General features: G+C 37.5%; 1 protein-coding gene across 1 annotated transcript in view; it reads left to right on the top strand.

Annotated features, from left to right (window-relative positions):
• LOC124555114 (unconventional myosin-Va) overlaps positions 1–12,452 on the top strand; it is a 345,650-nt gene that overhangs the window by 323,283 nt on the left and 9,915 nt on the right. Inside the window, exons 27-28 of the mRNA XM_047128917.1 lie at positions 1,744–2,001; positions 2,192–2,326. Of these exons, the coding sequence (XP_046984873.1) occupies positions 1,744–2,001; positions 2,192–2,326 (393 nt within the window). The remainder of the gene's footprint in view (positions 1–1,743; positions 2,002–2,191; positions 2,327–12,452) is intronic.

Below are 12,452 nucleotides of genomic sequence, written 5' to 3'. Positions count from 1 at the left end.
AAGTTGTCAGTAGATCTAAAATCTCCAGCAGCAGCTGTTACTTGCTGGCTCTGTGCAATATTTTTAAATTGTACATTATGTTAGTGGCAGCATGTTTCATTGAGTGTCCCAAGTATTTTTTTATTTTGTTTGTGAGGATATTCATCAAAATGTGTGTTTAAAGTTCCCCTTACTTCCCGTATCTGCAGCTTATCATAACTGCTACATTTCATTTTATTCTTCCACAAGCCAGAGAACTGGTTTTGCTTTCCAGTCAAATTTAACTTTTTGTGAATCATTTTGTATATCACCTGAGGGTGATATATAACAGCTCCCACCTAGCCTATTGCCTCAAGAGACCATGCTTACAGTGCACTTTAATTTTGTATCAAGGGGAAACTGCATATACTTCATGAGACACTCAAGAATTAGTGAATTCACTGCATAACAAAACCAGTTGTTGTGGATTTGTAGTAGGATGGCATATAGCGGCAGCCGATAATATTGTGTGAAGTCAAGCATCCCTTTTTCTTTAAGTAACATCTCATATTTTGAAAATATGAAATGACACACATCCACTCAAATTACGAAGATACAAGATAGTTGCTGCTCACCATATAGTAGATATGCTGAGTTGCAGATAGGCACAACAAAAAGACTGTCAGAAAGTGAGCTTTCGGCCAACAAGGTCTTCTTCGAAATTAGACAACACGCACGCACATCCAAATGCAACACTCACTCTCTCTCTCTCTCTCTCTCTCTCTCTCTCTCTCTCTCTCTCTCTCTCACACACACACACACACACACACACACACACACACACGCGCGCGCCACAGTTTCTGCAGCTGAAGCCAGAGACACTGTGCGTGTGTGTGTGTGTGTGTGTGTGTGTGTGTGTGTTCATAATATTGCTACACTCCATCGTGGATTTTCCGTTGTTTGAAGATACAAGATAATTTGTTGTTATGGAAATAAGGCTCCAATAAGAACGAGATGATGACTGCCAACAATTCAGTGTGAAATTTTGCAATAGCTACAGTTGTGGTCAATTGACAACACTTGATTGTTTTTATGAAAGTGATAGGCATTTGGTTTTCTTGTTGTATTTGTGACATGTGCAAAACAATACTTAAGTTATCTAGCTGAAATCTGATTACACCTAGTGACCATTGTACTCTCACAGTGTGGAACAAGCACATGGTTACGTGATACAAAGGTGCAAATTGATTCTGAGGTTACTATCTAAATGATGAAGCATGTAACTTCCCCTTAAGGTGATATCCACCCTAGCATAAGATGCGACATTCCCACTTTGCACACAGGTAGACAAACTGTTCATCAAACCTGCCTTTATTTTGATGGATTTGGAAATCACTCCCCATTTTTGAATGTGCTAAAGTACAGTGAAAGCATTGTTTGTAATGATCGTATTCACTTCATTTTTCCCATATAGGTGCTAAGAAATTTAGCAACTCAGTTTTATGAGTAATGTATACCTAAGTACATTGTTTATTCAGTTCTTTATTTACGTCTTTCTTTTTTAAATCGTTGTGTGAGCAATATTGAAAGTGAGAAATTATTCTGTTGGCCCCAGTGTGGTTTGAATATATGTTTTTACAAGTTGGAGAAAGACAATTTTTAAGTGTCCTACTTATATTTTGCCTGAACTCATTAATATTTTGGCCAGTTGCTTTACGAATTCATCTACAAGATATATTTAACTGTTCCCGAATAGTGTCTAAAATAATATACATATCATTACAGAGTCTTATTGGGCACATACAAGAAAAGGTACAACCATTGGTGGTGCCAGCTATTCTTGAACATGAAGCAATAAGTGGTTTGTCAAGTCAAAAACCTAGTGGGATGAGAGGAAGAGCTGCCTCTACATCAAGAGACTCGGAGCCATTTTTGGATGCACAGAAGTCACTGGATGCACTCCTGCAGGAACTAAATTCTATTCATAAAATTATGGGGTACCATGGTGTTGACCCAGAGCTTATTGTCCAGATATTTCGGCAGGTGAGGTACCAGATTTTCTGACAGTAAACTACACCATACTACGCTAAAATGAATATTGTTTCAATCTGGTTTTGCAAGGGAAGTATCATGTATAGATTGAGGTGTGTAGTAGTTTACAGACAAAAAGCAAAATAAAGTATCCCTGACAATGTTACCATGTTACATGAATTTGGGTGTTTTTCTTTTACAGATGTTTTACTTCATTTGTGCCAGTTCACTGAATAACCTACTTCTTCGAAAGGATTTGTGTCATTGGACTAAAGGAATGCAGATAAGATATAATCTATCACACCTTGAACAGTGGTGTCGTGACACAAGACTGCAGGTATGGGAAATGTTCTCAGTGGAATTCTTTGCATGTTACTGTTATTTGTCGTCTTTGGTTTAAACGTATGTAATTTTTACAGTAGTTTGTATGCACTACAAAATTTCAGAGCTGCCATTGTCTTTTTACAGAGAAAGGTTTAATGGAATGATTTCCTGCTCTCTGGCTGAATTTTTCAGACTTACTGTATTTTTTGAAGGTTTTTTATACAGTATTATGGGCAGAATCTCCTGCCATTTTGATACAGCTTTGTGTATTTTACTAGGTCTGTATAACCCATCAATTATAGTTTGTGGATGGTGGGGGGATGATGATGATGATGATGATGATGATGATGATGATGATGACGGCGACGAAAGGGCACTGCTGTGTTTTGAAAAGACAGAGTGTTATGGAGTAGTTTCTTATTTCAGTAATGATAATTTACTAACAAATCATGAGCTTTTTATGAATGCCATAATATTTTTAAGAAAGATTCCATTGTTTAGTGCAGGGTGACTATAAATGATTAGCAAAACATTGGTTATACATAGGCTCATGCTTATGGAATTCATTCTATATAGCCAAATGAATTGGAATAGGGATTTACAGAAAGACAACTGTTACTTTCAATCTTATTATGTTCTAGGAAAGAAAGTTAGCCATTGTTAACTATAGCAGACAGCAGCAACGTATATGCAGCTTACACAAGCACTATTGTTTCAGATTAATATCGGGAAAAACGTAATATAGCCCAAATAATATACTGGAGAAAAATCAGTTGATGGGTCATGCTTAATAGTGTGGCTCTCAGTTACAACGAAAATATAGTACTTGTAGTTTTTACTGCATTATTAACAGGAGTGGTATTCTGATGGCCACCAATCTCTTGCCATCCATTCCATTGCAGTTTTGGGCCATCTCATTTCTTCCATTCTCACTACATATCCAGCCCACCGGAGTCCTTGCTTTTTATCACTCCAATGATGTTAGGCTCCTTGTACAGCTTTTCTGTAAGCAGTAGTCAAATGAAAATGAAACAAATGGAAAAAAAATTAAGTCATCTGTTTATTATTCCAAATTTGTCATAACTGCAAGTAAATTTATCCAACTGTGAGACAGGGTGGTAAACATCTTCATGGAAAAATGTTTGCAGTTGCCTACATTACGATTGTAGCCAGGTGTGGAGCTCTTCGTCTGAAGCAAATGGACTGCCACATTGTGTTTCTTCAGGGCTCCAAAAATATGGGAATTCTATGGAGAGATATTGGGACAGTATGGAGGGCTTCCCAAAGAAATGTCTGCAGCATAGTTGAAATAACCTAGACAGTATCTGGGAGGATATTATCCTACAGCAGAATGATCCCATCTGTCACCATTCCTGGGTGACTGGACTTGATGGCACACTTCAGTTTTTGCAAAGTGTTAAAGTACCACTGCGCATAAATTGTGGTGTCGTGTTCCAGAAAATCAGTGAGCAGTGGGTTACGGACAGAATCATTCTCTTGCAGGATAGCACTTGCCCACATCTTGCTAAGGTTGTTTAGACTACGCTGCAGAAGTTATGCTGGGATGTCTTTACACATCCATCCTGCAGTACTGACCTTTCAACATGTGGAGACCTGAAGAAAGCTATTCGTGGCCATCAGTTTGCTTTGGACAAAGATCTGCACGTCTGAATGCAATCATGTTCCATAGGCAACCAAAAAACACTTTTCTATGAAGGCACTGACTGTCTTGCCTCACAGCTGGATAAATGTGTTGTCGGTTAAGGTAATTATTTTTGAAATAATAAAGTTTACTTACTTCTTTTCCATCTTCTCATTTTTATTTGGCTTTCCTCTATGGGTCAGTGTTGTGGTGCCTTCCCCATTGTCTAGTAGTTGGTTTCCAGACCGGTCTATATTTTCCTCAAATGTAAGCAGTCAGTTAAGGTCTTGTTTTAGAGTGTTCCTGGTTAGACAACCATATAGCCTGAATACTGCTTTTCACTTCTTCTTGTGTGCATGCTATTAAGGTGTCAGCAGCAGGGGTCAGATAATCAATATTTTAATTGTTGATTTGACCATCCTGTAGTTCCTTGTTCAACTCTGGAATTACTATTTCAAGTGCTGGATTGGAAAGGACAGGTGCTAACCCGTCTCTTTGTCATAATCCTGTTTTTGCTTGGGTACTTTGTAATTTTGTTACCTATGACCATAACTTTTGTGTCGTGTAAACATCTCTCTAAAAGTCCCACCAATTTCTTTGCTATATCAAATTCTGTCATGATTGTAATCAGATTCATTGTGTGGATACTATCATAAACCTTCTTGAAGTCTACAAAGAGGAGACATGATTCTTGGCCATTTTAGTTCACTTTCTCACATGCCTGTTTTAAGATAAGTCTGTTCTGTGGTTGTGTGTCTGAAAACCACCTTGGTATTCTCCAATATCTGTTGTCAGTGGTTTTTTTTTTGTTTTTTTTGTTTTTTTTTTTTTTTAAAGTAGACAATCTGAGGAGATCTTGTTGTAGAATTGTAGTTATGCTACACCCATATAGCTGTCATACACTGACTTACATTTATTTTTTATATATGGGGATATCGCAGCTACCTCCCATTCCTCTGTTACTGCCTCTTTTGTCTGGATTAATTCAATTAGCTAGTTGATTTTGGAACAGAGTAATTCACCTGTTTCTTTGCAATTTAGTAGATTTGTGTGGTATTAATTTCATATGGGGTTGTATTCTGAGAAACCTCAGTGCAGGTGTAAAGGATATTTTTAGTTTAAAACTGTACCAGATACATTTTCATTAAAATAACTTTGTGACTGATGTTTCATTTAGTCAAATGGTAGGGATCAGTTGCCAGCTGACCTTGGTCCTTTCTAGAGTGCCACCTGTTTCTTATGTATTTAGTCAAGTTTGTCTGTCTGCATTCCAGCAACAATGCCTCCCACCCTCCCCCCCACCCCCCCACCCCCCACATGTGCTTTTTCTCAACACCATTGCAGCCTGTCTATTACAAAGTTATTTTATTCAAGTTATCGACCATATCTGCGGTTCATTCACAAACCTCATATAGACATCTGTTAAACAACAAGCTGAGGATCATTAAACTAACCACACACTGTGTAGTTATAATTATAGTGCAACCACTCAGAGGTCCACTGTGGGCTATAATTATTATATGTCAGTGAAACTTGGTAGATATTCTAATCCATTAATGCAGAACCAATTTATGCTGGAAAAAACTGGTTCAAGTTTCGTGCACCAGGTGCTAACGTGGTGCTGTGAATGCAAGAAAGATGTATAGAAATGGCTCTGTAAGTCCATGTTTGTCTAACAGTCAGCAAGTGATGATCAAAATCTACAGTTACTAAGCTGCCCCTTTTTTTGACTGGACCAGAGGAGGGATTCTTCCTACACACCAGTCATGGGGACCTGAAGATGGAATAATGTAGCACGGAAACTGGTTGCACAAATGAAATAATAACTGGCAATTTAGACAGCTGAAAGTGTTTTAGTTTAACGTTCTGTATAGAAATGTTTCCATTTGTAATTGATTAGGAATGGCACACGTGGGCAGAAAAGGTGAAACAAATATGAAAGACATAATGTTGATTTTATTATTACCACTGCTTAAGCAGTATGTTCAGTATGAGCACTGGAGACATTGACGAGGTGCTGTACAGTACCAGATTTGCACCTGGTGGCAAAAACTGGAACCAGTTCTTTCTTTCTTTTTTCATTTCCCCAGTGTAAATTGTTTCCACATTAATGCATTAGCATGCCTACCACATTTTTCTGCCTTAAGATAATTACAACCCACATTGGACCGCTATGTGTAGCTGAACTTCAATTATAACCACTTGGTAGTGTATTCACTTTAACATGAGAGTTATTGTTATTAGTGTTCTTGGGTTTGGAACAAACAGCTGTAGGAATATAGCCTCCAGATGAATTCATAAAATGATATTCAACTTCTCAAGTAATACAGAATGAAGTATATTAGAAATATAATTACCCTATAATTACGTTAGAATATTCTCTCTCTCTCTCTCTCTCTCTCTCTCTCTCTCTCTCTCTCTCTCTCTCTCTCTCTCTCTCTCTCTCTTCTTCCCCCCCCCCCCCCCCCCAAAAAAAAAAAAAAAAAAAAAAAAACAAACCTTTTGTATCAGGATCAGGTGTAGAACATACAATGTTTTAATAATTGTTTCATTTACAATGTGCTTTACTGATTTCTTGTGGTAGTTGCTCAGCCACCACGCCATTAACCTGGAGGTAAATAGTGTTCTACGGTGTTAACCCATTTGAATTGTTTCAAGAATGTGTGGCATCACTTCCCCATTTGTTCTCCCTATATATACAATGCAAATGATTTACTGTTCCCACCCCAATTTATTTCATTCAAAAGAATGAGCTTCTACACAAATCAGTTGCTCCTGTCGAACAACAATGCGTACTGTCCTTTTCAGTGAGTATTAGCTCACTGTTGACATTGGCAGTTCCAAGATGTCCTCAATATGAAGTGAAATTATTTGAAGCTTAAAAGTGCCGCAGTGTGGTCACAATGTGCTAGTTCCTTGATGCAGTTATCTTGCACGGAATTAACTCTTGAAGTTAACAATATACGATAGAAAGTACAGACACATGGTACTAAAAGAAGAATTGATATTAAGCTTTGAGAAAAGATTCTCTGTCACCACAAAACTTCATATTTCTTGCCTCATGGAATTTGTTTTACAGATTTTGTTCAAACAAACATTTGGTGCACCTTTTTATCATTAAAATATGTATTGGAATATAAATGACAGCGAATATGGTGCGAAAAGTAAATGTGCACCATTAATTTTCTGGTGAAGAATTAAACAAAAGCCAGTTAAACTGCCGATTACTGCAGCTTTTCCAACTTCAAAAACCAGACGTATGGAAATTAAATTGAGCACAATTATAAATAATATTTCCTGGACTATCAATTTGGAAGCATTGTATGGCAGCTAATTTCACTGATGTTAGTGTTATGTGTAAAATTCATGGTTGTTTCACACTTTCAGGCCCACTGTCCATTTGAAATCTAATTTGCCCGGCATTAAGTATGTGGGTGTTCAGCAATATATTCTGTTTACAGAAAGGTTAAGTAGGGGAGTATATCCTTCAGAATTTCACATGTGTTTAACAAGGGACCAATGACAAAAATTATAAGCAGACAAAAAATTCTAAAACAGGCAACCCCCCCCCCCCCCCCCCCCATACACACACAGATGAATCGGACTTTAGCAACATGATCTTGTTAATCAGCACCTTGACATTATTATACTTAATTTGAGTATAGCTAGTCAAAGAGCTTTTTGTGACCTGAATGAGAGGCAATTTGGCTTTCACAAAGTGAGGTAACTGAAAGATGCAACAAATTGAGCAGTTAAAAGTTGTCAGTCTTCTTCCTGAAGGTATGTGGTTGGTGTCATGGTGGACATCACTTGTGTCTTTGACAACTTGTGGTCCCTAAGTTCTGTCTTGTAGATGAATATGTGTTTGGGGCCAATGTAAAAGTCATTTTTAATGACTGAGAATCCAGGTTGTGATTATGCTGCATTGTCTGCGAAAGAATGACTCGTATGTTCTGTAGGGATATAAGTGTAGAGTCCTTACTAATGAGACTAAAAAAATGGAAATATCTGTGCTGGAGGGGATAGCTTATACAAGTGCTATCCTGCTTCTTGATGGGAAGTTGAATTAACTTCCTGAGTGCCTGCTTCTGTTGTTCGTTCATTCACAAACCAGTTTTTGGCATTCTGTGTCATCATCAGGTGACTACTGAATGTTTTAACTACAAATAAAATGATGTGTATCTACACCAATATTATTGCATACTTACATGAAAATTGTTAAATTTAACAAGAAAATAAGAAATCTGTTTTACTATTGTAATCTAAAATTTGCGTAACTGAACCTTAAATTAATATAGATAAACAAGGGAATTGTGTCCAGTCATTTAAAACTGTGCTGGCGTTCTGTGCCGTGTTCATTGGTTTAAGATGTTTCCAGTAGTGCCAGATTCCTACTTTTCATAACAATATGTAAAATGTCACAATGTAAAGCATATGCATGGTTTTCTCTTAAAAGATGTTCTGAAGATGTCTTCGCTTGATGCCAGCTACCCCTGTGTTCCGACAAACTAATTACAACATGTCTACCTGTCTAACCACTGCATATCTTACCACTGTCTTTGCTGGTGATTTTGTACACATTACTTTGTGTGTAAGGTTTTCTTTTTATTGAATACTAATTTAGCTGTGTTGTAAAACTTATGTCTTTAGTTAACAGATCAACCTTTTTTTTTTTTTCAAGGGTCTCTAAAAAGTTACCAACATACTGGGTAGTGCACCAGTTACTCTAACGGGATGACCTGTTTCTGTTGAATAACGTAGAGAAATGGAGTAGTTTTATGCAATTTTCTTTTTTGTATAATGTTATCTGTTGGGTGAGAGGTAGAACCATTACTGAACTTGATAAGTTGTACATGGCCTGAAAGGAGTATTTGGATAATTGAAACAGATATGAAACCGGAAAGCCACATGCATGTAGGTGCTAGCAGCTTATAAGTATTATGGTATCAGGAACCGTATTTTTGTGAAAATGCTTAATCTGTCTTTCTTGTAGTATTATGTACAGTAAAACCATTTTTAATTTCCCATATTTTACGTTTTCCTGCTTTTTACATTCATTTCTGTTGGTTCTAACACACATCCTGTTCTGTCAGTATAGTGCTTTCCCGTCAGTAACGATTCCGTGTCACAACATTTCCTGTGTTTTAAGTTTTCTTTGGTATCATCACGACCTTTAACATTGATTTTCATATATATTTCTGCAAACAGTGCATCGTATTCATGCCAAGTAAGCCTTGTAAGAAAGCAGAAAATGCAGACCATACAGAAAGTTATTGATAATGTAATATGGAATTAGTGTGGTATGCAAGATTTTCGTTGTTGGGTCATTGCCACCTGTATTATTGGTTCACAGTGTTTGGAAGGGTGGGAAAGGATGCTGAGTCACTGCCTGAGTGATAACCCTTGTCTGTCATTAGTGTGTCTATTAGCAACCTTCGTTCTGCTCATGTGTTGTGTTACAACTACTTTAATATAATTTCACAGTTTCGCAAATAAATGCTACTTTTGAAGACGGCTGTCTCTGTTATGGACTTTCATAGATCATTATTACTTCCACAAGTAATATGCAAATCTGTACTCGGTGCTCAGTCTTAGGCTGGTATGAGCTGATGTAAAGGATGTAAACCATTGTCCTAAAGATGCTCCGTAACATGACAATTTCTGCCCTCTTTCTCACCCAGGATGTCCCTGTACTGAGTGACCTCCATGTCGTCAACAAGCTGTAGATTTCGTGCCTATTGTTCTCTATTTATGAAGATAGCCAATGTAGTGTTTTAATCAATATTGTGTTACAAGCATTATTTACCATAATGTCGTCATGGTTACCAACAATAAGACTCACATTAGAACACAAATATCCTTTTAATGTGGTTCCACGAAAGACTTTTGCTTCCATGTGTTGTTTACATCATAGGACATGATCGGAAGGAAGAGGAAAACCTGCATGTACTTGTGTGTGTGTGTGTGTGTGTGTGTGTGTGTGAGAATATTACCTTTCCTGAGTCTCTCTGAAAACAGGTTTTAAATTCCCTTCCATGGCACTTGCTTGCTGTAGCTTTGCCTTGAAAATGGTAGGGTGTGCCTCGAAAATGGGTCGTTTAGTATTCTTCCCTGTATTCGGGTTCCACATAAAACAGGAAAGTTGTAATTATGGTGTACTGGCTTATGATTGTGATACTGTTAGAGAATCTGAATTGTCTGAAACTTTCTAATCCCACCCATCCACAGATTAAAACTATGAGGAATACTGTCATTGAAGAAACTATATTCACAGGTCCAGCAGCTGGAGAGGTCTCTCTCATACCCCATATATTAATGATCCCAACCGATTTACCCACTCATTTTAAGCAACTTTAATTCCCATTTAAGAATTTGTTTGCAATATCAGTAAATAAGGCTCAAGGCCAGAGAGAGAGGGGAAGAGGATGTGGACAGGGTAGGGGTGGGATGGAGAGAGGTGTGAGGAGGAGGCAAGGACATATATCGAATTCCAATACATATTTAGCAATGGGACTGCATTGCCAGGTTGGCTAGTAATAAATAAAAGCAAAACTGAGCCTATGTACTTCGTCTCCATGAAACAAGTGAAGAAGTAAATTAATATGAAACTGTCAGATGACTAGAAATTTTTTGGGACCCACAACTGAAAATGGATCCAAAAAGAGCAGTTGTGCCATAAGTTATCAGGAGTCATTCAGTGATTTACTTGCTATGCAAATTAAAACCCTATATCAGGAGGAAACAGCTTCAGTCTTCAAATTATGCTTTCTTCCACCCTTACTTAACTTAAGGAAATATTCAATGAGGCATTTCTTCTGGTGCAACAAAAACAATGTTTATGTAGCAAGAACAAGCAATGAAAACATCTACAGGCACTCTAAATAGTGTCTCATGTCAGCCACATTTCAAAGGACTAAAAATAATAATCGTATCTTTCCTCTGTATTAATAGCGTGTCTCCAGTCACTGAAAAAGTAGCAAGAAGCTTTAACTTGGAGAAGTTCTATCTGCTGTTACAGAACAAGGAACACAAAGAATATAGATAGAGTTAGTCGGAAAATTGGTGCATATTGGTGTAAAGCTGCATAATAAACTACCCTTCACAGTGAAAGGCCAATTGTACAATTCTTTTGAGATGTAGCTACAGAACCTAATTACAAACAGCTGTGATTATGAGGTAGAATAATTCGGTAATATGTGTTATACTAAACCAAACATGTAATTTTTAATGTAAATTCTAAATGTAATATGCAGTTTTTAATGTGAATCTTAGTATTGTATGATTCATATATGCGGTTACCGCATCGCATATTGTGGACATGATCAGTAGTCAGTGAATGAAAAATATGGTAAGAGAAGTAGAAAAGTGACATTACTGAAAATAGTTAAAATTTAGCTGACATTCTATTTCTTGCGTTTGATTTTAAGTGACTAAAGACAATTTACTTTTTCACCCATGTTAAATTACGGTTCAGTTATGCAAGTGTTAGATTATAATAATAAAATCAGTCTATTATTATTTTTCATTAAATATAACACTTTCCAGACAATATAAATATGTAATATTTTTCTTTGAAAACAGTTTGTGATAGATTATGTGTCTTTTGAGTGTGTGTCCATATTATTATACAGGGTGTTACAAAAAGGTATGGCCAAACTTTCAGGAAACATTCCCCACACACAAATAAAGAAAAGATGCTACGTGGACATGTGTCCGGAAACTCTTAATTTCCATGTTAGAGCTCATTTTAGTGTCGTCAGTATGTACTGTACTTCCTCGATTCACTGCCATGATTTCATACGGCATACTCTACCTGTGCTGCTAGAACATGTGCCTTTACAAGTACAACACAACATGTGGTTCATGCACGATGGAGCTCCTGCACATTCCAGTCGAAGTGTTCGTACGCTTCTCAACAACAGATTCGGAGACCGATGGATTGGTAGAGGCGGACCAATTCCATGGCCGCCACGCTCTCCTGACCTCAACCCTCTTGACTTTCATTTATGGAGGCATTTGAAAGCTCTTGTCTACGCAACCCGGTACCAAATGTAGAGACTCTTCGTGCTCGTATTGTGGATGGCTGTGATACAATACGCCATTCTCCAAGGCTGCATCAGGGCATCAGGGATTCCATGCGGCGGAGGGTGGATGCATGTATCCTCGCTAACGGAGGACATTTTGAACACTTCCTGTAACAAAGTGTTTGAAGTCACGCTGGTATGTTCTGTTGCTGTGTGTTTCCATTCCATGATTAATGTGATTTGAAGAGAAGTAATAAAATGAGCTCTAACATGGAAAGTAAGCGTTTCCGGACACATGTCCACATAACATATTTTCTTTCTTTGTGTGTGACGAATGTTTCCTGAGAGTTTGGCCGTACCTTTTTGTAGCACCCTGTATAAATGGAATGTCGCTTGACCTGCGGTTGTAGCAACTAGTTGTCAACAAACAATGAGTTATGAGACTGGAAACTGGTTTGTTATCAGATAAATGG

This window comes from Schistocerca americana, chromosome X, assembly GCF_021461395.2.
Source record: "Schistocerca americana isolate TAMUIC-IGC-003095 chromosome X, iqSchAmer2.1, whole genome shotgun sequence".
NCBI lineage: Eukaryota > Metazoa > Arthropoda > Insecta > Orthoptera > Acrididae > Schistocerca > Schistocerca americana.
Note: the sequence above shows the minus strand (reverse complement) of the source record. Positions and strands in the feature narration are given on the sequence as shown.